General features: G+C 41.2%; 2 protein-coding genes across 2 annotated transcripts; one reads left to right on the top strand and one right to left on the bottom strand.

Annotated features, from left to right (window-relative positions):
* The first annotated feature begins 3,433 nt into the window (after positions 1-3,433).
* On the top strand, positions 3,434-6,963 carry psmd7 (proteasome 26S subunit, non-ATPase 7). The gene is made up of 7 exons (XM_012834669.3): positions 3,434-3,600; positions 4,901-4,992; positions 5,084-5,176; positions 5,308-5,405; positions 5,506-5,586; positions 5,866-5,957; positions 6,071-6,963. Exons 1-7 carry the CDS (start codon positions 3,527-3,529, stop codon positions 6,543-6,545), a joined length of 1,005 nt encoding a protein of 334 aa, XP_012690123.1. The 5' UTR covers positions 3,434-3,526; the 3' UTR covers positions 6,546-6,963.
* Positions 6,964-7,955: 992 nt separating this feature from the next.
* Positions 7,956-26,337, bottom strand: pkd1l2a (polycystic kidney disease 1 like 2a). The gene is given in 39 exon segments (XM_042707936.1): positions 7,956-8,249; positions 8,383-8,514; positions 8,603-8,704; positions 8,872-9,082; positions 9,175-9,335; positions 9,452-9,579; positions 9,703-9,836; positions 10,198-10,528; positions 10,798-10,983; positions 11,060-11,220; positions 11,350-11,429; positions 11,541-12,013; positions 12,109-12,298; positions 12,400-12,650; positions 12,781-12,980; positions 13,160-13,306; positions 13,622-13,800; positions 14,244-14,345; positions 15,783-16,013; positions 16,218-16,408; positions 16,510-16,735; positions 16,867-16,998; positions 17,197-17,317; positions 17,529-17,653; positions 17,756-17,911; positions 18,195-18,332; positions 18,501-18,680; positions 18,996-19,141; positions 19,501-19,754; positions 20,110-20,131; positions 21,271-21,681; positions 21,776-21,954; positions 22,387-22,534; positions 22,972-23,082; positions 23,643-23,703; positions 23,705-23,832; positions 23,934-24,092; positions 25,674-25,933; positions 26,330-26,337. Coding segments are annotated over 39 exon segments (6,711 nt in total). The 3' UTR covers positions 7,956-8,093.
* Positions 26,338-26,577: the final 240 nt, after the last annotated feature.

Genomic DNA, 26,577 nt, shown 5'->3' with positions numbered 1-26,577 from the left:
AGGAAACCGATGTGAAATTGAAATAGTTCTCCTTTAACCCCCACATCCTAAAGGGAGCAAAATAGCATTCTTAGATCTACAATATGATTCAGTAGTAATTAGATATTAGATTAACATTGTCAGATTGTACGTGTGCACTGTGCTAGTGACGATTAAGACAAGGGAATTGTTACTTTTGTTCGGTCAAGGCAAACCTGAGCTGTATTTTACGGTATGATAAGAGGTATAAAGATGTATAAAGGGTCATCATGTGAGTCAGTAAGTGCACATGATGGGCTTTAACAATCTCTCTTTTCTGTCTGTTGCTGACAGGCATCAACCTGACCTCATCATGGATTTTTCAGAATAGATAACGGGAAAGGGAATTGGGCATTCTTATGTTTAAGGACATCAAAGATGGTATACAGTACTGTGCAAAAGTTCTAGGCATTTGTCTTAACAAAGTTTTCTTTACTTCTGCATTAGTGTTTCAATAACATATATACTGTATATATATTTTTAAATATCCGCACGTTACAATTTTTTTTTCAAACATGCCTAAATCTTTTGGCTACTGTATGTGGACATAAATCATAATGACCACGATGAAACAAGGACTGTTCTATACAAGTTTCCCTGAGGTAGGCCTACTGTGGCATTGTTAAACCTAGGATATGCTATTTCTGTGTTTAGATTTACCATAACCTTTCATACACAAGGTATGTGGACGGTTTGATCAGGTCTTTAAAATGTGTATAATTTCACCAACATTCACAAAAAATGCTGCTTAGATGGGCTACATGTCTGCGATAGATGTGTCGAACAATGGACTACTTCTTTTCTCTTCCAAATATGTGTGATGCTGTCTCTGTAGGATACTACATATGTGTAGGATTCTCAGGATTCTCTAGAGACAAACTTTGTTTGATGCAGTATGAAGGTTATCCTGATATTGATGCAGATGAGTGGTCTCTAGGTCATCCAGTTCAGCCGTGTTTGCATCACACTCCAAAACAGTAGGTGGTGGTATGCACCCATAGAATAAAAGATGGTATGAGAAATTAGTTTTTGGCATGAGTGACCTCACCAAATCGTCTTAGACTGTAGGAATAATATAGACATCTCATCACAGACAACAATCATGTTACGGTTAACATTAGATCCGGCTGCATTAGCTGCAGACGCACCCGGTCCCATAGCCTCAAAGGGGGCCCAAAATAATCATGAGTCATGACATGAGGCATGACATGAGTTACAAAACACAAACTGTCAAATACATTTAACTCACCAAACTGTTGCCTCGGTTTTCCATTGGCGGATTTTCGCTCACACTTAACAAGCTGGTGAAGAAGTTGAGTATCGTGGAGCTAGCGACAATAAGTGACGCAAAAAGCGTCAGAATAAAAGTCCGGTTTGACAAATGATTCAACGTTTTGACCGGCAGATGCCTGATGTGCTGGTACCTAGGGTGGATAAATACAATTACAGACTCATCTGGCAAATAGCCATGGAATGAGATGGTAGCATATTATGTCGTTTTTCGTTGTTTATTATCATTCATTTCTCCATTAAATCAATAATACATCACCACATCCAGAAAGTTGCATTTCACACCAAGGGCCGCTTAGCTGCTAAAAAAAAAAAAACGTTTTATTTAAACTGCTTGTGAGTCATAGAATATCCTATACATTACTTAAAAAAATGAGCCTATAGACTGTGTTTAATATGAATAGGCAGGACAGAGTTGCAAGTTCTTTTTTTAACACAAACAGAAATACACACAACACTTACCAGAGGGGAGGTTTTCAAAAAGACCTGACTAGGCTGGGAAGGGTCAGCCATAATCATCCCTGCTCACTTCAGGGCCCTGGAGTCGTGCAGGTCCTGGAGTGTTGGCAAATTGCAGCCAATCACCTTCTCAGTAGAACAAATGATACACTGCAGCTTTTCTCTGGTCTTTGGCAGTAAAGGCAGCATACCAGATGGTGATGGAGCAGGTTAGGATGGAGTCAAGGACCTGTTGACATCTTTACACAACTAACATCAAAGAGTAACAGAGTGCCATTATAATGTTCCCTATTCAAAATATAAATGTATATGCAATACATACACATACAATATTTATACACACCCATGACAGCTGGTGAACAAACAGTAAATTGTCATTTTTGTACTTCATATTGCTAAGCAAGACAGGGAAGGTGGCAGTATCTGTATAATGTTATTCACATAAAAAGACAAACAAGTAATGCTGAAAGATACAGAAACAAAAAAACAAGGCCTGTTTAGCCCACTCACCACATCAAAGTACAGATCACAGGTGGGATGTTAGTTGGACAGGACAGAACAGAAGACAATGTTAATAATAAAACACATGTTCTACAAGCGGACACAAAGAGATTCACTTGTATTTTCACAAGCTACTCAATTATATAAAGGAAAAACATTGGCATTGAAATGTACTGCATATAAATTGCACCAGATGCTACAGAAAAAACTATTTAACACTCCACATAAACATTAAGGAACACTTGTATGACATAAGGAACTACAATTTGTGAAACAGCATGACATTAACTGTTTTAGAAAATGTGTAAAGTCAGTTTATTTGGCACAAACGACACACAGCAACACACACGTGCATTTAGGGTGGCGACACAGGACACACACACACACACACACACACACACACACACACACGCATGCCGAGGTCGCAGTCAATTTTTCCTCTGCGTTTTCCCATCCTGGACTGTCCTTCCTCCAGGGCAGCCAGGAGCAGTGGGCAGCCTTTATAGCATACATTTCTTTGAAGTACTTGTTATGAGGATTTCATTTCACTGCCATATCAAGGATGCACAGGTTGTTGTTTTCTCAGCCACACAATTTGAAGTTCATCAGTAGGCGATTACTGTAGGCCTATTGTATGTGGCTCAGGTAGGGCTTACTATGGCCCGATACCTACAAAGGCGATGCAGGTGTCATTATCTGTATATTTCCTTAAAGTACTTGTTATAAGGATTTCACTTCACCCCCATATCAAGGATGCACAATTTGTTGTTTTCACAGCCACACAATTTTAATTCCATCAGTAGGTTGTAAGTTATTGTAGGCCAATTCTATGCATTTTATCGCTTATCTTTCAACTCTCAGTCTCAAGCAGGTGGAATGATGATGTTGAATCACCTTTTCTCTTGTATTTAAATTTTTGGATTTGTCATTTCCCAGACTTTTTTTATTTAAGGAAGAAATTACTTTATTTTATTTTATTTGAACAACAGTAGGCTCTTTGCATTTAAAAAAAGGCATTTCAAGCTTTTTTTCAATTTTTGGTTTAGATTTTCCCAACTTTATGTGTATTGTACCTTTGGTAGCACATACAATTTGTTAAATGAGGATTTTTCTTAAAAGTTTCGACTTTTATTTTGAAGACATTACGAATGGCGGCCATATTGAAATTTTCATTATTGTCGCTGGCTACACGCTGCTCAAGTGAAATTTCCATTGAATGATAGCTAGCTAGGTTATTGTCAATACTTCATTGACCAAAATGCCGGAGCTTGCGGTTGAAAGGGTTGTTGTACATCCCCTCGTGTTGCTGAGTGTGGTTGACCATTTCAACAGGTAAATATGTTTGTATTATTTGACCTAGGGTTTATTTGTGAAAGTATATCTTAGGTCGCGGTTTAACTTCAGGGCCCCAGCGGTGCTGGCTCATCGGCTAACGTAAATAGTAACCAAGCTATTCAGCGAAGTAGATAACCAAACATAATTTCTTAGTGAAAGTACTACTGAAATAATTTTTACGCGTGACATGTATGCTGGAAAGGACAGAGTTTGTAGGATAAATGTACTGAAGTCTAGTTTGTCTGCTGGGACTTTCATAGTTGTAGCTATAACGTCAGCTAAACTTGGAGAACTATCGACAGCTAACGTCAGGCTTTGCTACCTTTGGCTAACATTAGGCAAGTTAGCCAGTATCTGTCATTTAGGGTGCTATAGCTGAAAAGTACGTTATTTGTGGCTGTGATTTAACGCATAATACTTTCTTCCTAACTGCGTTATTAAATATGCAGGCGTCAAATTAATTCAATTGTAACAATGTAAGCTACGTAGCGAAAGCAGGAAAGGCCAACCGGCTTCAGTGTCGTGATTTAGACAGCATTTTTCTCGCTAACATAACGTTAGCTAAGTAATTTATTTGGCCAGAAGATGCACAATTTTCTGTCCACAGATGATTTTCATCATCGTGATATAATCCTTACTCTCAGTATTTCATTAATATATTGATGTGAGGTAATTCTGGTTAAAGCCATAAATATCAGACCGTTGGCTAGTTCGTGTGACTATAACTTTAGCTCCAAGCTAGCAAAATGACTCAGTCATTTAGCTATCTACCTAACGTTAGCTGCGTAGTAAGTCCATGATTAACAGTTAGCATTAAATCAATAAAACATCTGGCAACTTTTTCAGTTTTTCCACTTTTTCAGTTTCTGTCTGCAGTTGCTTGTGTTTTGTTCGGATTTAATTGTCGTATAAATGTAAAAAAAATTCATCTTGCCTGAAGAGGCCTAGATAGTAGAAAAACGACCTCATTCCTACCTGATACTTTTTTTATCAGTTTTTGTGCAATTGTTTACATTTTACAAGGCTTGAAAAATGTAAACAAATGCAATTAATTATCTAGAAATAAATACAAATACATACAAACGCCCTATGACAGTTGTATCAATGTAATCGTGTTAGTTTAAAATCACAATTTGCCGTATTGCTAGTGGGAATGTGGAGAAATACTGAAGATGCCATCAAGAGTGAAGCATAAACATGTAGTGTCTGTCTAACACCTGTTCTCATCCTCGATGCCATTGAGTGAAGCATAAACATGTAGTGTCTGTCTAACACCTGTTCTCATCCTCAACGCCAGAATCGGAAAGGTTGGAAGTCAGAAACGTGTTGTGGGTGTTCTTCTTGGATCGTGGCACAAGAAGATTCTTGATGTTTCCAACAGTTTTGCAGGTTATAACATGCTTCTCTTGTTTTGAAACAGCTTATCTGACAATGCTGGTATGGTTATACCAACTAATGCACAATGCCTTTTGATATACAGTGCCTTTTGATGAGGATGACAAAGACGATTCGGTGTGGTTCCTGGACCATGATTACTTGGAAAATATGTATGGAATGTTCAAGAAAGTAAACGGTAAGTTTTTGTGTCTGCGTGCGGGATATCAGTCTCACAAGCTGTGTCCACCATTTTCCATCCCTGTAGGTGGAAAATATCATATGTAATTGGGCTCTAAATCTCTTTTTTTATGTTCAATTGCTCTTTAGCCAGAGAAAGAATAGTTGGGTGGTATCACACTGGTCCAAAACTACACAAGAATGACATTGCCATCAATGAACTCATGAAGCAGTACTGCGCCAACTCTGTAAGTAATTATAAACATGTTGTAAGGTTTTAAATGCCTTGAGTATGTAGAATTCTTGCTTGACTTCTAAAATACTGTGATTTGTGTTTGTGATTTAAAGGTGTTGGTCATCATTGATGTGAAGCCCAAAGACTTGGGGTTGCCCACTGAGGCCTACATCTCTGTGGAAGAAGTGCATGATGTAAGATCATCCTTATTATTCTTGTTTATAATACTATATATAGAGAGAGATGGAGAGAGAGGTGGATAGAGAGATAATAGTATAATTAAGTATGTAAATCAATACTGTAACATAGTAAGTATTATTATTTATTTCCACAGATTTGATTACCTGACCTAAATGTGTGCAACTTTAGATAGATTGCTTTGTTTTGAACTATTAGCTCAGTGATTTTAACTCCAAAAAGATGATGATCGGATAAATAGGGCCTGACATGTTTTGCTGTGCTCTGTGTGATAGGATGGAACTCCCACTTCAAAGACATTTGAGCATGTGACGAGTGAAATTGGAGCTGAAGAGGCTGAAGAAGTTGGTGTGGAGCATTTACTCAGGTAGGGTCATTTGGCAGGTGCTGAGTCCTGTGCTGCTGGAGATGATGGACATTGAAATGCCATAGCTGAATAGTTCTGATTTCTCAAACTTAAACTTATTTTATTTTTAACAGAGATATCAAGGACACAACAGTCGGAACATTGTCTCAGCGCATCACCAACCAGGTACATGGCCTGAAGGGCCTGAACTCCAAACTGCTGGAGATCAAGGGTTACCTTGAGAAGGTGGCCACTGGCAAACTGCCCATCAACCACCAGATCATCTACCAGCTGCAGGATGTGTTCAATCTGCTGCCGGATGTCAACTTGCAGGAGTTCATTAAGGCCTTCTACCTCAAGACAAACGACCAGATGCTGGTTGTCTACTTGGCCTCCCTAATCCGTTCCGTCGTGGCCCTCCACAATCTAATCAACAACAAAATTGCAAACCGAGACGCTGAGAAGAAGGAGGGTCAAGAGAAAGATGATGCCAAGAAAGAGAAGAAAGAAGACAAGGACAAAGAGAAGGAGAAGGAAAAAGAGAAAGAGAAGGAGAAGGAGAAGGGAGATGCCCCATCCAAGAAAGATGAGAAAAAGGAAAAGAAATGAACTAGTGCTTCTAGCATGGGCTCACACCGTCTTGACTAAAGTTGAGAGGATGTTTGTTTTTTGGTACCCCCGTCCTGTTTGTAAGTACAGGTTTGGTCGGGCATTGTATTTATCTTTTTGATAAAGAGGACTCAACATGCTTTTGTTTTGATTAAAAGAGGGAAGGGAATCCCATTTTTTTTTGTCATTGGTCATTAAATCCATCTGTGCTACGTATTATATAGAGATTTTTTTTTTGTTTTTGTTTGTTTTTTAAAGAAAAACACTGAGGCTGGTATCTGACAGTCATATACTGCAACAGTCCTTGAAACATCAAGGCGTGGTTGTAACCTACTCTTTTGTTCCCCTTGGTGTAGGATCTGTTGAAGAACAAACATGTAAGCCATTTTTACTAAATAAAAAAAATTCTAATTTCAAACCTTCCAACGATCATTTTCAATATAGCTGAAGCCTCATAGTATTTGCAAGGGGGAGAGGCAGGTCACGGGAAGATCATCTTTTACATTAATTAATAAGCATCAAGGACATTAATCATAAGACTCAAATTTCACCAAATGGCTGCACTTAAAGTATGCTGTATGAAAACAAGGTCCTCAGTGAGCTGCTTATTCAACTGGTTTGTCAGCACAATGTCTATATTAATACCACTGAAAGCACACTAAACCATCTCCATATAACCTATTGTACAACATAGTAGTTATTCTAATGCCTTTGCAATACTTACCCCATTAAATTGAGACTTGAATTGTGGTTTATTTATTTTATGACAAGGACAGTCCATCATAAAATAAATGTATTGTCCCTTAAAAAAAAACCTTAAGTGCTCTATTGTAGCTCTTCATTTAGAAACATTACCAATTAGATGGCACAGATGTGTTCATTTTGTGTTTTATAGATTTACAAAAATACATATCCTGTGTGAATTTAATTTAATCTAAATCTCATTATAAAGAAATACAATATGTCTGACGGGCTCAGGAGGAACTGCTTTAGAGTTACTCTGACCGTTCCACAATGTTCAACCATATGCACCCCTCCTGTATGGATGCAATACATGAAGACATGAATTCTGCACCAGCGTATTATGCACTGAATTATTCGTATGAAATATTCCACACATCATTTTTGGCCTTTATGTATTTATTCCACACCAGAAAAAGCGTGTGATAATCAAAGCACTAACGAGTATAGTTAGGAAATTCAAATACCATTTCACTAGGATCTCTCAGTGATAACATGTGGACAGTTTACAATGTTTACGCCATCCAAAATAATTCATATATGAAAGACACAGGATGCTCCCTAACACATCACAACTACTTTCCCCAAATCTTGGGATGTTGTCTTTTAATTATAAGAAGTTCAAGTTAGCAACATACAGCATATGTGTATACATAAACAAGAACCAAAAGCAGTATATTTATTTATTTTGCATACTAACTTTGTCCTACATGCGGCAACATCACTTCCCTACTAAAATCCCAGACACCAGACTACTGAGCACCAGAGTGCTTCTGTTGCTAAAGTAACAATGGAAGACAAACAGTTTTATGATATGACAGATGGTGCAGGATTGTTAGTGGTGGAAGAGGAGCCACTCTCTTTTGCACTGCAGTGGTTGTCTTCTTTCTTTTTGACCTTGATTCCAAACAGGCTGCTGATTTTCATCAGCATCAGGTCTACTATCTCCTCCTCTTCAGATGGCTGGGGAATAAAAGGATATCAATGTAATTAAAATCTCACGAATCTTAGACATACACTTACAGAGAATGCAGGGTATAATATTTAAGAGTATTTTCTTAAAATCAAAAGGTCAAATGTTTTGTTATGTCAAAACCTTATGGTGAAGTTGCTCTTCACTAAATGCCACCAGGATCACAGAAATAAAGAGGTTCAACACCACAAAGGTCATAAAGATGATGCACGATCCAATTAGGAATGCACCAAGAACTGGGTTATCGTCCAAAACCTATAATCCAAAACCAAAACAAAGAGATTCATGAGCTGTTACCTATTTGCATTAATTTCTGTAGAAAGTACATTTACCAAGAATTTACCTCATCATAGTTGAAGATTCCAAGCTGTAAGCTGACCATAGTCTGTGCGGCATTAATGAAAGTCCTGTATGAGTATAGCTTCCAGCCATACATTAGGTTGCACTGCAAAAATATGTGTAGTTTAATATGAGATTGTTTATTGGTTAGGAATACAGTGAATCTAACTAACAATCAGATTTACATAATAGCATCAATTGTATGCTTCTGTGATATCAAACCATTACACTGGAGGCCGGTGGTTGCATGGATATCGTGCGTGGGTAACCTACAGCAATGGAGTAGGCCAGAAGCATGATGGTCATGACCAGCAGGAAGCCAGAGATGTCTGTCCACGCTCTCTGCAGGGTGGAGGTGATGAGGTGCAGTTTGGGATTGAGCCGCAGCAGGTGCCACAGCTTTATGGTGGACAAGAGAACCAGGAAGGCGATCAGGTAGCCCAGCACTGCATCCGCTGTAGCAGTCTCATGGAAACTGGTGTACCTAATGGAGAAGAGGTTTCAATATAACTTCACGATCCAGTCCCAAGATTCTGCACCATAAGGATGGTCACCTGAAAAATGATGATCACTCACGTGTCCTTGTTGTTTTGATAGAATTCCAGGTCCCGGTTTCCCAGCAATGTTCTCTTGATGAAGACACTCAGTGCGCTCCAGCTGAGGATGATGATGGAGAGCTCTAGAAGGTTCCATTTAGTCTTAAAGTAGGCCCACTTCTGCTGCTTCATTAGCTTACCCTATTAGGAGAGAGAATGATGGCTTTACAGATGGAACTATGGCTACGGAGGAATGAACAGTCTTGTTCATTTTTACTACTTATGTTTTAGGTAAGTCCTTCATGAAAAATACTCACCTGGACAAACATATAGTAGAGAATGAAGAGAAAGTAGATGACCTCAGAGGCCATGACAAAAATGTGAAGGCCACCCGTAGACTGATAGATACGGACAGTCTGTATCTCACTACGATACTGGAATGCACCTGTACAAACATAATGTTGCTGAATTGTTGGAAGTAATTACACATTATAAAATTATTGTGTTTATGTCTGATCTCTGATATTTGAATGTGAAATGGCTCTAATCAATAAGATGCCCGCCTTACCCACAGCTGTTGTTTCTAGCATTAGTGTGACAATGCAGAAAAGGTTGATGTTGGCGTTGTACACAGTAAACTCCACGAAGATGGCACGAGTGTAAACATCCAGCCATCTGTTGTCGAATAAGTACTGAAGAGCACTGTGGATTAGAAAAATATGGTAATCAGTTACAGTTATTGAGAAAAAATATGTAATTCAATTATAGTTACTAATCAACATGTTGGGGATTACAAAGGGGTAACATCTGAATATATTATTTTCTGTAAAAAGCTTTAAAGCTTATATGTAGACTATGCACTGCCTCTCATCTACTAATCAAAAAGAAATCGAAAGTAATCAAATGTAACAAGTTGTACCAACAAAATAGTTGCATTACTTCTTACACTTTTAACAGGGTAACTCATAGTCTGTAACCTATTACATTTAAAAAGTAACATTGCCAACCCTGCAAGTGATCTTAAGTTCTTATCGTTACAGTTTTTCATTTGTCATCTTTTTACCTTGTAGCATTGGGTAAGTCAGGGCCCAGGTTCACTACGAAGCCTCCCCCTCTGTACATGGCCACATTGCCCCAGATGGGATGTGCTCTGAGTCTGACCTGACTCAGGTAACGCCAGGGTCTGAGAGCCTCCTGTGAGGTATTCATATCCCTGGACCGGTTCCAGCCTGGTCCATAAGAGCCCATGTCCTCTATCTCCCAAGAGTACGGAGCATGACAGTCAGTGGCAGACTGGCGCATAGAACGGGCAATGCGACAGGAGTCCTTCTGCACCCTCACCTGGCGAAGGCGGGCATTGCCGATAAGTTTGGAATTCCCATCTGTTATGAAGCCTAGAGTAAACAGAGACTAATGAGTGCATGAGGCTGTGTACAATTAAAGTGCAGACATCACATACCTTCATGTTGTGGATTTGACATGATGATGAGATGATTTTGTATTTTAAACATTGACTAGGGCTAGGCTTATGTTCCCCTTTGACTTCCATTTAAATATTATACTGTACTGTACTTGTCATACTGTATGTTTGTCTGTTATTCAATCCTCAAATGGTATAATGAAACATTTGTCTATGAAAACTACATAATAACAAACTGCTTACCCGGATATTGTCCAAAAAGGTTGTTCAGAACGGATGTGTTGGCCCATTTAAACACCTCCTTGTGACTCATAGAATCTGCGATTCCACAACTGAAGCTTTGCTGAATGTGCTGGTTCAGATAGTAAGCATTTGGATCTCTCTGACCATAGGCAACCAAGAGTAACATCCACATGAACCCCATGTATACTGCGGAAGGAAAAAACGGTTAGTTCTGATTCTTCAGTGGATGGAATGACAGTGTTTATCAGTAGGTCTCACTTACTGAGGATCTCTTTGATAAGAGCAAATACTTTCTGCTCCTTGATCATATTCATTCTCATCCTCTCAATGTCTGAGGGTGGCGGAGGCTGGTAGAAGCTGCACGTGCTGTCTCTTCGTGCAATCCGTACAGCATCAGGATCACCTTAAGGTATGTATGTGTGTGTTTATTTAATTTACGTTAAATAACTGATACATGACATTATGATAAAGTATCTTTATGCATAACAAAGGATTTGTGGTATAATAATAATAAATAATAATAATAAATAGGTACCTGCATTTGGCCCTGATCCATCAATAGGTGGATCGCCGTATTCTTCCTGATCGACTTTCTTCAGCACCAGGGCAAAGAAAACTGCAAAACCAAGCACCTGTGTGGTGTCGAATATAACACAGATATGTCAGCATATCATAAAAGTCTTTTTTTATATACATTCATTTAATTAAATGCAGTTGGTTTAAAGTTATTTCAAGTTTCTTACTTTCAAAGGCTGAGTGATAAAAAGGCTTTCAAAGAAGGACACCACCATGGAGATTAGCCAGCTGACTGAGCGCTCTTTCCCGTACTTCAGCCCGTACAACATAGTGAAGAACGCAGACACTCCACTGGTCGCCACAACCAGAAGCCAGCCGATGAACACAAACCACCAGGGCAGTCCTCCCTGACAGCATTTCTTGCCAGCGCCTCCTCCCTCTGTGCTGTCCTCCGGGCTAGGGCTGCGGGAGGGGTGATCTGCGCTGGAGGCTGAAGACAGGTGGGGCTCCAGGAGATCCTTCATACCCCTCACCTGCTGCACGGCCTGGCTGTAGCTGTCAGGGTTGGAGAAGCGGGTGGGGCCTAGCAGCCCCAGCTCTTTCTCCACATGCTGAAGCTGCCGGTAGAGGTATTGGCTGTAGAGACTGCACCTCTGGCCATCACTGGTAATTTTCTTTGGACTTTCAGAGGAAGTGTTCTCTGTCAGCAACAAAGAATTACACCCCATTTTTTAAGAATTGCAACTTCCCTTTTACAAGATGCATTTGTCATTAATAAGACAATATTGTAATAACCTTCTAAGGTGACAGTAAACTTGGAGTCATCTGTGTAAAACCTGTCCCCTGCACGGTTCTGCTGCCGGATGATATCCTCCACGAGTGACAGAAGAGTGTTGATGTCAGGGTTTTTGCCAGATGTTACATCTATCCTGGGAAGAGGGTTCTTCATGACCTTGGAGAGGGACTGAGCTATTCTTTTTATGTCCTGGGGGAAAGTGTAGACATTACCAGCATAAAATTGAAGACCCATTCCACTTATTAGATGGTTAAAGCTGAGTTACTGATTATCTGTGTAATTTGTTTTACCTTGATGACAGCGTCTGGTGTTATTTCCCTGTGCTGGCTCTCAGGAGAGGGTGGCTGAGTTGGTGACACACGACCACTCTTTGCCTGTTTGCACGTCTCTGCCATGGTCCTCTCCTTTCCAGACTTCTTGGACTTCCGCTGTCGGGGACGTGTGTTTCTGAAGATGCTGACAATGAGGAGGTTGATGGGAAACATGATGATGGAGCTCTGGATGCCAATCATCACTTGTTGCATGGTGAACTCTATGTGACCTGTCATATTGGGAAAAGAAGATAAAGAAATAGTCTAACCTTAAAAGGCATCTTACCTCAGAAGTGAGCGCTGCTGTCTGTTGTTCTCATCCAGGTAGTTTGGCAAAAGGTGAAATCTGCAGAGACTTACCCAAGTCCATGGTCTGCTCAGCGGGATCTGTGGGCACGCCGTAGAACATGATGCTGGTCAGCATTGTGCAGAGCAGCAGGGAGAAACAGCAAGAGACGCGCTGCACACATGTGAAGGTACTGTTTGGGGGACGGCTGATCACAGAGAACCAGATGTGGCCGTCGCGGAAATCTTTTGCTGTCTTCATGTAGAACAGATTGCTGCCACATGAAAAACAGGACATAGACCCATAAATTAACTTGAAGAAAATCGATATTTTTGTCATACCTGAATTCCAATACAATATGTTGCTAAAGACTGGGACTTATCATGACAAAAAAATGTTCTAGTCACAATCAAACAACATATGCAGAACAAATTGAAAAACACAATGTTTTACCTAAATCTCTTTAAGTCCATCTCTGTAGCTGCAGGGAACACTTTATCCAGGACACACTCCCCCATATCTATGGCAAGCCATGAGCTACAGAGGAAGTGCCATTTCTGCCCTGTCTCAATGTCCTGCACCATCACTTTGTTAATGTACCTGTTTTGCACAGAACATTAGAGGCAGGCATAAGAGTCACTGTAAAACATGGATGTCACAGACACAGATGTAATAGTACTGTGTGCCTGGTTTAGTGATGCTACACCAACCCTGCTTTTGGTTAGCTCTGTGTCATAGACTTGGGTTCAGATCTGGCACACAGCACGTATCTTGGTACGATGAACTTTTTCAGATGAGTGGATGACAGATTTGTGAAATTAACGTGTAGCCTATTGTTTAATGATTGCAGTAAGTAGGAAAATATGAGTGGATGAGGTCTTGACTGGTGGCAGTGCACAGGCAAATCTATGTTACCAGGCGGGATGATTTCCTGAGTTGTCATGCCAAAGCCTGACACTCTGCAGGTCCCCCAGTGAGAATGGTGTGGTCAGTAAAAACATGTCCACCCCTCCTCTCTCAAACACTGGCTTGTCTGGGTCAGTCAGATGGTGGGGTTCACTCTCACCCTCAGTGCCCAGCAGAGTCACTGTCACCTGCCATGGGACCAAAGACACAGTGTGACCTTTGACATAGGAAAACTCACTATAACCGGCATCACATAGTCATTGTCAGTAAATGAGAGAAAAAATAGTATCTCAAAATAACAACAACAGGAAATTGCAACCTTACCAATCAGAGATGGCCATTAAGACCTTGAAGTAGTCAGGTATACAGACCTTACCAATCAGAGATGGCCATTAAGACGTTGAATTAGTCAGGTATACAGACCTTACCAATCAGAGATGGCCATTAAGACGTTGAAGTAGTCAGGTATATAGACCTTACCAATCAGAGATGGCCATTAAGACCTTGAAGTAGTCAGGTATACAGACCTGACCAATCAGAGATGGTCATTAAGACCTTGAAGTAGTCCGGTATACAGACCTGACCAATCAGAGATGGTCATTAAGACCTTGAAGTAGTCAGGTATACAGACCTGAGAGGATGTAGAAGCCCCACGCCGGTGCCCAGTGCTGATGTTCATAAAGTATCTGTATTCTGCCAAGGGGTCGTTGTCTTCCAGCACAGTAACCTTAACCTAAGAGGCAGCACAAAATGGGTGAAATAACTGACAAATACAGACTACTGTGAGTTGATCAGTAATTCTTATTAAATGTAATTTAATAAATACATTCACAAATAAGGATGATCTATATAATGGGATCCACAACTACTTTGAGAGGGTGTTGTAGCTCAAACTGGTAATTCCTGTGAACACTGGCACCTTACACTTAGCACTGGATGGTACCCCTAGGTGGAGCTCCAGGGACTGGTACTTACCTGACTGCTGGAGAGTGCCACTAGGGGGAGCTGGGTAGTTACAGGTTAGTACCTCTTTCAACTTATGACTACAGTGATCATTTCACGACCTCTTGAAATTGAGTCTTTCTGAGTTTTTGTCTGTTGAGGAACACTAAATGCTGTGACAAGTCAAAAGCCAATATAATGTTGGTGCAACAACAGATAGCTTACTATATACATTGCACTGTTTAAAAGGGAAAAAAATGTGGAAATAAAATATTTATGCTAGTAGACCCTGTAGGAACCCCACAATTAACCAACTCATTAGATTCGACATTATTTGTACATATTGATATTTGTCATTAAGATCCTCCTTAGCCATGAATATGCTATTCATCTAATACCATATCACTCCAGCTTCTTCAGTCTAAAAAACGTTCTCTGAACGGGAACAAACAGGTCTTGTCAAGATCTGTTCTTTCTCATTTAGTTATGTGATAGTTCATGCAGATGCTCCCCCACACAATCCGTGCATCAGTTCACGCATCCCTCATGGCTCCTCTGCATGGGTCCTGGATGATGGCCTGCCAGAATGAATGGTGGACCACTTGACCGATGACCGTCAACTGCAGCGACTTCTTCCCTAGCATCTGTGTGTGCCTCCCATGACAGTGTCAATGCGGAGCGTGGTTGTCCCAGGCAGCGCTCTGGGGAAGACCAGAGAAATGGTGGACCAGAGCTGCAGCTGTTCGGTAGGAGGGAGGGGACAGTGTTCATTGGTTCACAGTTCTCCCGCTGTGTTGCCCCCCTGCAGTTTGATGGTGGCTGTGCTGGGTTGCGGGGTTTCGACCAGTAAGTAACCAGTCCCTGGAGCTCCCCCTAGTGGCACTCTCTAGCAGTCAGTGCAAGGTGCCAGAGGCACTGACCGGTAAGTAACCACCAGTCCCTGGAGCTGCCCTTAGTGGGACTAGCCAGTATCAGCACAAAGTGTCAGGGGCCTTAAGACCGTCCAGCTTGAGCTACAACTGCTTCTGACTGTCTTTCAGTACTATCACACTGGATGAAACTCCAACAGCATACAAAACTATTCAGGGTATGATGCCAATCATAGAACAATATACAATGAAAAGTATTCTGATATATGTACAGTCTAGTCTAGTCATAGCTGGGCTTGTAAAATACCAACCAGAATGTCACATACGTATCTGTGAGGTTTGTAATAAATGAGACAGACCTTAGCTGTGTCTTTAACGTCCTTCCGGCGTGCCCATATCACCACCACAAAGTAGGACAGGACGATAGCACCAATAAAGCACACCACCACTGGATTGTTGACAAAAGTGCCAAAAAGCTGAGCAATCTGAGTGACATCTATCACATTGGGCATGACAAAGAAGGAGCTTCCAAAGAACGTCAGGTGGTTACATAAGCACTGTGTGACCAGGGGCGTAGTCAAAGGGCCAACCTATGGATACAGAGTAGAGGATGTGCTATAGACTAAAATACAGAACATCATCAAGTTAAATGAATCAGGTGGTAGTGATGGGTAATAACAATCTGAATAAAGCCTGTTTTCATTGTAAAATGCTTTCATAACCAACACTGCTTTTTGGTAAAATGCATAATCACTCTCAGATAAGTGCAGAAATGTAATGCAAAAAGAACATACCCTGCATCCATAGTCACTCCAGTTAAGCTTTAGTTCATCCCAATACACGCACTGAGCAGCGATGGATGTGATGGACACTGAGGCATTTGTAGAGTTTACACCAACTTCTACAATGGGCCTCACTAGAAGGTAGTATATACCTTCATCTATGGTCATATTGCTGGGGCTCAACACCCATGTATATCTCTCATCTGCACAGAATCAACGGAATGACAAAACACATTTCAGTCATTCAGTTATCTTGATTTGAGAAGTTGTGCATATTATTAGGAATGAGTTTCAATGTGGACACCTTGTGTGTTTCCCTCATGTGGTAGGTAAGTTTGTGCCTCGTAGTGTGTGTTATTGGGATACTCCTGAAAGCCTATCATCAAGTGTAAGGAGATGTCCTCTGAGGGGTCCAGCTTGAGCACCAGGGACACATTAGGTGATGTCACATTGATCATGATCGTGCTGAAATTTCCGAGGTCCAGAAAAGTGCTGTTCACTCCAGCAGCTAATGGCCTCGGCAAAAAAATCTGAACAAAATCAAAACAGTTACTGGAAAACTGGGTCTCAAATGAACCACCTTAGCTAAACAAAGGATTTACAACATACAATAAACATACAATAAACAAAACACTGTAACAACTTATGTAAACATGCCAACCTCAATCTCATTTGCCAGGTTCCCAACGGGGATGGTAGAGCCATTCTCTCGGGTGAGAGACAGAGCTCCCACTGTGCCATTGATGGGCTGTGCTTCATTCCAGGAGAATGGATTTGTCTCAAAGCTCATCATCTGATATGGAACACAGACAGGTGGTCAACCAGAAGTGAGGATAAACACCATTGCTGACAAGTGGAGTGAAATATGCAGGAGCAGAGAAAGTAATTAGTTGAAATTACATAATAGTCCAAACAGTTGCATTCAAACACAATTTAGACAGAACATACATTAGCATCCATGCATTGTCTACACTGTGTGCCTAATTCTTACGCGGACATCCACTGGCTTCTCTGGTGGCACAACAGAGGGATCCAAAGGTGGGAAGGTGAAGCTGGCAGAGCTGGAGTTCTGAATTGTGAATGACTGTTTCTTAAGGTCCTCCGGAGACAGTCTACAGGAGGGATATTGTGTGATAGATTTTTTTTAAGTGCAAGCTGTATATAGACAATATTACATAAAGAAATGATAAATTGATCTTTCGGTAATAAAGCACCAATTCAGTGATCCACTACGGAATGGAAAAAAGATATGCCTTGTGTAGCTTAGCGTAATGGAAAGAACAAATATAAAATGACCCTGCAGCGTAAGTAGCTGGTCCTTACCTGTTGACGTACAAACTAATCTGAGGAGTGCTTAAGACTGTGGGCCCTTGGCTGAGCGTTCTCCCTGCAAGAAGGGCACTCTGGACATTGTCTACAGCATTGAGTAAATGTTCTGTGATCTCACTCTGAAATATATGTAAACGTCAATGAGTGAGTGCCTGTACCAGATCATATTTATTCAAACATTTAAATCATTTGAAACTACACTTTTCATGCAGCAAAAGTACCTGTTTATCTGTAGCTGCTGAGACCCCAAGGATATTACTAGCAGCTTCAATGAGAGGCCTGGATGCTTCCAACATCTGCTCACTTGCATCATTTCCAGGGAGTGGAAATGAGGTGAGGGACTTGCTGAGTTTTGACAAAACAGAGCTGGCCTGAATCTGTTCGTAAGGGAACAAAAAGTGTGCATCATGGGCTAAGGTAGTCCTCAAAGGCTCAATTCCAGTCCCATATCACACTGGGTTCCTTAAACCCCTTTTAACCCCTCTGATCAGAGTATGTAGGGGGCCCTAGATTCTCAGATCCAGCAGCTCATAGTCATAGACAAGATATCTGTGTCTGTGTGGCACACCTACTCAGACTGTATTGCGAGCCATATATGACAGAGATAAGTATTTCCTTAAGAAACGTAGGGTCCAGCACAAAAGTCCAGAAGTCCTTTACCTGTGTTGCTGTAGTCAGCTCATCATCTTGCTTAGTAAGTTTTGCCACAGCACTGGCAATGGCCTGAACCTCTTCTGGACTCTTGATGGGGGCACTTTTTATCGCTACGGACATGTTGGTGACCATCTGCTCTCTGAGCTGAAAGGAAACCAAAATGATCGTTGAACTGGATTCCACATCTTAGCATCTCACGGCAATACCATGGGCTAAACTCATGATCACGACAGTTACCCCATCAACATGTAATTTGTTTGGATAATCGTTTATGTTAACCTTCAGCTAAGCGCTTATGATTTGCACTGATACCTCTTTTCTGGCACTCTTCTCCTCCTCACTGGAACCTTCATTCAAGGCATTGGACACAGATTGGTACATCTGCGCCAAGGCTGCCCCTGTAAGCTGGCCTTGGCTCTGCAACTCTGCCACTTGATTTGACACCAAGTTCTGGAGACCCTGTACAGAGGACTCTGCAATAGAGTCCCTCACCTAAATGACAGACATACATTTAATGTGGACAAACACATCAACCATCATTTTTTCAGTTTCATCCGTGTCCATTTTCCACATACTGTATCATGTCAGTTTGTGTCTTGTCATAAGGGTGAACAATGTTCAAACACAGTTTCTAGTGTGGCTGAACTGGATGAGTGTTATCCTATGCTAGACGCCTCACATAATGTTAGCCTAACATTAAAACCTCTGCTGATACCATGTCATTCCCTTCAACATATTCTGTTCAAGGTTTGTTGATCGAAATAAATCAGATAAGAACTGAGAATTGTCTTATTAGCAATCACAAACCGTGATGACAATTGTGGAGTTTAAGGTTTCTCCTGCTGAGTTCTGCGAAGTTGCAATGACAGTCAGGCTGTAGTCACTACTTTTGTCCCCTGGCGGCAGAAAGAGTGACCTCTTTTCGGGATTATTACCACAATAAAGGTAATTGCCTACAAAAAGATAACAAAATGAGCCAATGTGTTAATCAAGATTTGGTCACTATATCAAGAATGATAATGCAGTTAGTTCATACACTTTAAATTACTATATAAACCTTCATCCTGTTCATTTTTATTTGACTTCATAAAAATAGAAAACAAATTGGAACAGTTTCAGTTAATTTTAAGTATTCCAAGCGATCACCATCTGACATAACTGACAGAAACTCTTCAAAGCTTGACATTAACAATGTACCCAAGAGTAGTTCCTTACCACTGGCAGTCCTGAGGCAGTAGGTGCAGGGTCCAGGAGTACAGAACAACTGGGTTACTTTACATGTGATGGTAAATGGAGAAAGACCATCTCCAGCAGTTGGGTTGGTCCTGCATGAGAGGACACTGGGTGGAGCTGCGCTCGTCCCAGGAGAAGCTGAGGTTGTAGCAGAGACTGATGTGCTGGGACCAGAAGCTGAGGTTGTAGCAGAGACTGATGTGCTGGGACCAGAAGCTGAGGTTGTAGCAGAGACTGATGTGCTGGGACCAGAAGCTGAGGTTGTAGCAGAGACTGATGTGATGGGACCAGAAGCTGAGGTTGTAGCAGAGACTGATGTGCTGGGCCCAGAAGCTGCGGTCGTAGCAGACAGAGATGTGCTGGTCTCAGAGCTAGACTGTCCTTTTGTTGTGATAGATGCAGAATTTGTCGGTGCCACACTTGGGGTGCCAGTTAATGGAATTGTAAATTCACCATGCCCAGACGTTGTTATTCCTGATACTGTTTTTGAACCTATCGTGGATATAGTAAATACAAAACATCAGTGAGTTACATATAGTGACTTATATTCATGTGCACAGTGTCTGAACTAGAATAAGGCACTTACCATAAACAACCACTTTGATCTTCTGCTGTGCATTTACAAGGGTTGCCTTTGGGACCGCCCATGAGCTACCTCTCCCTACCTCAGTCAGACGTTTTTGATCACCGTAACAGGGGCTGAGGATGTCCTTGAAGATAAAAACAACAACAAAAACAGACAACAGAATTCAGCCAAATTATTAGAGCTTTAAAATACAGTATAAAATATCACCAGTATATATATATAATATAATATAAATATAAGTAAACACACTCACAGAGACTGCAGATGTGTCTTCCATTAACCACACTATCGTCTGACAACCCTCACATTGCACAATTAGTCTTAGATCATTTTTAACGTTGACAGGGTTACAGTGCGCACAACTGAAAAGAAGATTAATTTGCATTGCCATTGAAATCCTGGAGCATAAGACATCAAACAATATGTGTTACATTAAATCCCCAAAACATTAAAACGAAATGTATATATATAACCAAAAATAGCTTCACACCTTATTTTGACAGTTATTTCTTTCTTTGGAGTAATGGTTACACATTTGTTTTTTGTAAACTCCTCAGTTTTACCCGAATTTCCTTTAGTCTTCGTGCCTTTCACAGAGTACATTACATATTCAAAGGGCCTTGGAAGGCAGTCCTCGGAAATCTGATGAGTTTCCCCATCAGAGCTTTCACGACATTTACAATTCTGACTGACTGAAAAACAGAAAAAATTGAAATCCCAATCAGAGTGACACCAATGTCATGCTAGTCAACATATAACCATAACATGTTGTGACAGACTTACTGCAGCTCCATTGATTATCATAATTTTTTCCATTTCCAGTGACCTCAAGCTTGACATTTGTGTCTCCAATGTTAGGATCCTTAGGAGTCATTTTAATTTCAGGATTGGACCTGGGAATTCTCACATGCTCCTCGCTCTAAATAGAAAAGTCATGGGAGTTATATGGATCAGTTTAATTCCGGTTTAACTAGGTGTAGCATTGACATGAGAGTTACAGAGAATCAAGTAAGGATTCAATAGCTGAATGCATCTTTGAGGGAAAACCTACTGAATTTTGAGTATCATTTGACCGAAGTTCTAACTCAGGGAGGCAAACCACTGTTGTATTTCCTGCATCTTGATCTAGGGCTGAGACTGAATTCCATGCTTTGACCTTCACTGCACTGTTCCTAAAATACAAACAATATAGGTATCAGACAACTCTGAGAGCATTCTCTGATTGATTACATTGTAATGAAAATCTTTTAAAAGCATGGAAACCTTGGACACTTGTTGAAATGTTGAAAACCTGAAGACTGCCACTGTCCATTTCTCTTGTGTCCTGGGCAGTCTTATTGTCGCTGTCGGATATCTGGAAGAGCAGCTGCACGGGAGCTCCGTGGTCCAGAGAGACCGTGATCTGGAGGTCTGACTCAGGGCACAGCCCAGCCTGCGATGACACTGATGCCTGTAGGCCCTGCACCAGCTCTAACACACACACCTCCAGTGCAGCGGAGGGGTCTGCAGCGGTGACGTTGTTAGAGGCCAGCAGAGTCAGCTGATGGCAGCCTAGACCCAGTCTCTGCACCGCCTCTGGACCCAATGTGATGTTGTGAGGGTATATGCCAATAGCGGCGGATGACAAGGCCAGCACTGTGACATCGCTCTGAACTTTGTAGGTGACATTGGTTCCTGTGAAAATGAAGTCATGTGCTCATCTTATCAACTCTAATGGTACCATTAAAACTAATTTCACATGGGCACCGCATGGAGACATTTTGGTTACCTGCCTCCAGTTCGACCTGGATTGTGAGAGGGTTGTTGGCGAGGGCTTTGCAGTTTGCGCTGATCATTGACTGGCCCATGCTGTAGCACTTGATTACACCAAATTCACTGAGTGGTTCCTGGATAGTGATGGTCTTCTGTGCTGTCACATGCCACTCACTGGTGGAGCACTCCACCCCCCTGCATGTTTATACTGATGCACCACACTGGCTTGTGACCTAACCAAAGGAAAGCTGATTAAACACCACTTAGATGCTGCTAGACCCTCTTTCTAGAACCTCAGAATGTTTGTGTTCCATGTTCTATCTTTCTTTTCAATCAGAATCACATACCAGCCTACTTTATCTATGCTTGTGAGGTTTTGTGATATCCCAAATATCTCTTTTTTAGCTTAGAGATTCATAAATGTGGATGTCAACATCACAGCAAAGTGCAATTCCTAAACTCCAAAGGTCATCTATTGCATCCCTGACCGTATCATCACTTCTGCTTTCTGGATAAATCATCAACCTTCTTTTCAATGTGGGTGTAGTCTGTAAAAGTTGTGGCAACGCTACAAATACAATTGATGCAAATTGCTTATAAAGTAAAAACACACTCATCTAAACTCACTCATCAGGGCTGTATGGATCGATAGTGTGGCCATCACCTGCACTGAAAGTGCATGTCAGGTTGCCCTGAAATGGGTGCAACAGCCACTTCACCTGGATAGTGACGTTGTCAAAGACAGCAGCCAGCTTGCTCATGAGCAGGTGAAGACCTGGAGGACAATTATAAATATGTCACAGACCTCATAGGCAACAGATACCATCATTTTAATACCATTCAATACCATTTGTTGAGTGAATGATATGGGAATAGAGTTGAGTGATATGGGAACAGGTGTAGGTGGTAATGCAACAGATAAGGAGATTATGAATACAACATGGCAGGCAGAAGGGCACGTACAGTATGTACACCAAAGGTTCACACAGTCACAATGTTACAGATTAAGCTTCAGTTAAGTATTACTGACCAGGGCTGTATAATCACTAATTTTATCCTTCATGAATACTGATCCATTAATTTGCCTTGACATATTTACAGTCCATGATTTCACTATGACCACTACCAGCTATCATTTTTATGTTTTTATGTCTATAAATATGGACAATTTTGGAAAGCATAAACAATCAGGTTGAGACAGAGAGCACCTACCATCTTTACAGTGATATTCCACAGACAAGTAGCTCCCAAGACCAGGGCAAGGTTCTCCAAAAGATGATGCATCTGCCAAAGCCTGGCAGGCTTGAAGTCCATGGCAGTGCCCTTGAAATTGAATAACCGTCATTGTATTACTATTTGTTTAGGAAATGTGGTCTACTCTCTCCTCGTGCAAGGCTGTCCATTCAATGGAAAGTATCCCTGTACCAAGTATTAGATTCACAGTAAACACTGTACTTCACAGAGAGGAGTCCATATTGCACACAGTGTTGACTTCATCCCTGTAGCTCATCCGGCCTCCTCTACAAACACAGATATATTTCTGAAAGCCCTCAGTAAATATTGACCTTGTTATAGTATGAGCCTTATTTATCCTCTAAGTCATCAAAGCGTGCTATGGGAGAGAGATCCTTTTCTGCTTGAACTATCAGTGATGACACAAACATTAGGGTGGCTGTGGCATTTGCTCCCTTTGATTTCATACAGAGACAGCTGAGTGTCTAGTAGTCTTAGTAGAGAGATGTTGTACCCTCACCACAAAGAAAAACACCAAATAATATTGTTGAATTATTTCTGTATATGATGTACATATTATCAATTTAGGGTGTGTAAATGTAAGTAGAAAACACATGTAAAGCAGAGAGATGTTGTGCTGACCACCATACCTGCTGCTAAATCTACTACATCCACCCAACTGCACTCCTCCTGAGAAGATGTGACGGAAGAAGAGGTGCCACCCTTGGCAGTAGTGTATCGTCTTTCTACCGAAGAAGCTGTCGTCGACCTGTATCACCTGCCCAGAGCCACACTGAAGTGTAGCGTTATGGTTTGCACAAGCCATAGATTTCCCATTCTCTGAGGAAAAAGAACGTTACCAGACATGACTGGTAGGAACAGAACAAGACTGCTTTTATCCCATAAGCCTATGCACTCAGAAAAAGGAAATGAAGACTAACCAAATTCACAGACAAAGAGCATCTCTTGGGTGCAGTTGTCTGTGGCCTCCCATTGAAAGCCAGAATCCTGCAGGATGTAGCCACATCTGGCTCCTACTAAGGGCTCACCCACCCAGTTAGAGTAGCTAACATCAGAGCCATCAAGCCAGGACAGGGTTCCTAGGAGAAAGTAATATAATGTCAGTGAAGCTTTTACCAAATACATTTCCATACAGGATGAATGGTTCTAAAATTAAACAAACTTTCTTGTAGTGGTTTTTATATGGAGACTGAAACTAGACCATTTTCATACTTAATTATGCATTTCAAATACAGGCTTATTGTTGTAGTGACGAGCGGAGGTAAGGCTTCTCTTTGGCACTCACAGCATTTATTCAGATGGAGGACAATTGACATAGAGTGCGGGAAAGGCTCTGGGCTTTATACACATGCGCAGGTGGACACAGGCCTTAACACATGAGGTAACTACATGACTCCTTATCGCTAACAAAAGATACACGCTGACCTTAACAAAGGAGGGGAACATGAATACACTCTTAATAACAAACATTACACATAGAATTACACAGTACACCCTACAGTTATTACAAGCTCGGAAATATGGGTGAACTCACCACGCCAGAGCACAACATAGGAGCACGCAGCCCTGCATGCTGCAATATGTACCCTTTATGTGATTCCTCAGATCAGGTTCCCAGTGATAACGTTGTTCAAATCAGAAACAATATATTTCCACCAAGCATGTATACTGGAGTTGCAGCTTGACCCTGGTAGGGTCTAAATTACCCAAACAAGACACGGGAGGAACACCCATAAATGGAACAATAGAAGCCGTGATAATGAGTGATAATGCTTTCTCTTTTGTGAAGAAGATAAAGCTAGGGCTGTGTCAGTCTGGCCATTAACCCATTTTCAAAGGCATGAGAATAAACACATTAAGACCCAATATTTCTTGTCAACAGACTGCTGCTAATCAGAGATATCGAGAGGGCGCTGTTTTTGGTTGATTGACAGATGTGTAAATGGCTTGGAGGCAATCTGAAGTGAGAGATAACACTGATTTAAAAAAAAAAGAAGCCGGTTTAGTGGCCGCATTTCCAGCATCATTTGATAGACAAATGAGAAACACGGCAGATATAAAAGTTCAAGGATTGTTTTGTCACCCACTGCAGAAAATCATGCAGTAAATACTTTCTCCTGTCAGCCCATAGTGTATCACATTGTCTGGTGTATCACTGCTGGGACAATTACCAAGTACAATAATTCAACCAAATCAGCTGGTAATTGGATCTGGAAATGGTAAATGTATTTATAATGTTAATCTTGATAAAGAAATATGTGGTTAGGCTAAGCAGTTATTCTTCTTGTTCCTCTACATTTCTTCAGAAGTATCAACTGCAACAACACTGTTTAAGAAACACTATTCTAAAGAAAAGGCAGAAGTAGTACACACACACACACACACACACACACATACACACACATACACACACACTCCTCACACAAACAGCTTGGTGGGAACAACTTGTACTATCAGTGGTTTACTAACATGGTTCTCATTCACATCCCCTCTTTCACATCTCCCTGTGCAAGTTTTAAAAATAAAAACCATTAAGAATGCTCTGTTTTGTTCATGTCATGTATTCAATCCATCATTAAGAGTACAATTGTAACTGTAAGTACTAAGACAGCAGACCAAATCAGGGTGATCAGCTTTTTTTATCACAGCTCTTGTATTACCTTCAGCGGCAGCCGAGTCCAGGGTCAGGTTGATGGAAGCTGGGGCCAGCCCTACCCACCAGTCCTGCTGGGGCTGAAGTTGCCTCTGGAAGAACTGCTGCGTTTCATCATTCTGAATGAACGCCAGGTGTCCTCCACCTCGCTCACACCAGCGCTGAGCACTCTGGAAGGTGCGCTGCTGCGCCACAAACTCATAACAGGAACCATCGAAAGCCTCCTGGTGCTCTAGACAGGCCGACACCTCTGTATAATCTTGGCCACTTGTCACAGATATGTGTAAAATCGCAATGAGGAGCACCTTGGGTAAGGAAACCTGTCTCCATCTTTGCCACTACTAGTGACCTGATGCAGCCTCAAAGCTCTGCACATTTAAAGCATACTGACGTCAGTTGCCCTCATGCTGCTTCAATCTCATGAAATGACCTGTTCGCTGTCAGCGGGCTGGCTGTTTGACTGCTTTGTGACATTTCCATTGAGGCATTATTGTGAACAATGGCCTGTAGTGAATGTGCTGTAAAAAGGTCCATAGGTAAATAACTGCCGGACAATCTGTGTTCCCAGTGGGTTGATAGTGAAGCCTCAGGACCACTGTCTGCTTTGGAAGATAAGCTTGTGAAGTTGACCAGCTATTATAGTGAGACGCTGTTGTTCTGTACAGTGCCATCTTGTCATCAACAGAAACGACACATTGTTGTTGTAAATTATCTATAGTGTTTATGTTAAGTTCTCAAGGAAGACCAAAATGGTTTTCATAATCAAAAGCCCTGCCACTGCTAGTTCCTTCAGCTGTTTTGCAAGCAAGTGGATATTATTAATATTTCTATAAGATCTTCTGTTGACCTACATTTATGTTTATTTTTTTATATGGTATGCCAGTTATCAGTTACCAGTTACACACTGACCT

This window comes from Clupea harengus, chromosome 6 (genome assembly GCF_900700415.2).
Source record: "Clupea harengus chromosome 6, Ch_v2.0.2, whole genome shotgun sequence".
NCBI classification, from domain to species: Eukaryota; Metazoa; Chordata; class Actinopteri; order Clupeiformes; family Clupeidae; genus Clupea; species Clupea harengus.
This window is presented reverse-complemented; position numbering and strand designations above follow the sequence as displayed.

Coding starts and splice junctions, on each gene's coding strand:
- psmd7 (XM_012834669.3), top strand. CDS start 3,527: ATGCCGGAGCTTGCGGTTGAAAGGGTTGTTGTACATCCCCTCGTGTTG. Junction 3,601..4,900: donor GTGGTTGACCATTTCAACAG/GTAAATATGTTT, acceptor CCTCAACGCCAG/AATCGGAAAGGTTGGAAGTC. Junction 4,993..5,083: donor TGTTTCCAACAGTTTTGCAG/GTTATAACATGC, acceptor TTTGATATACAG/TGCCTTTTGATGAGGATGAC.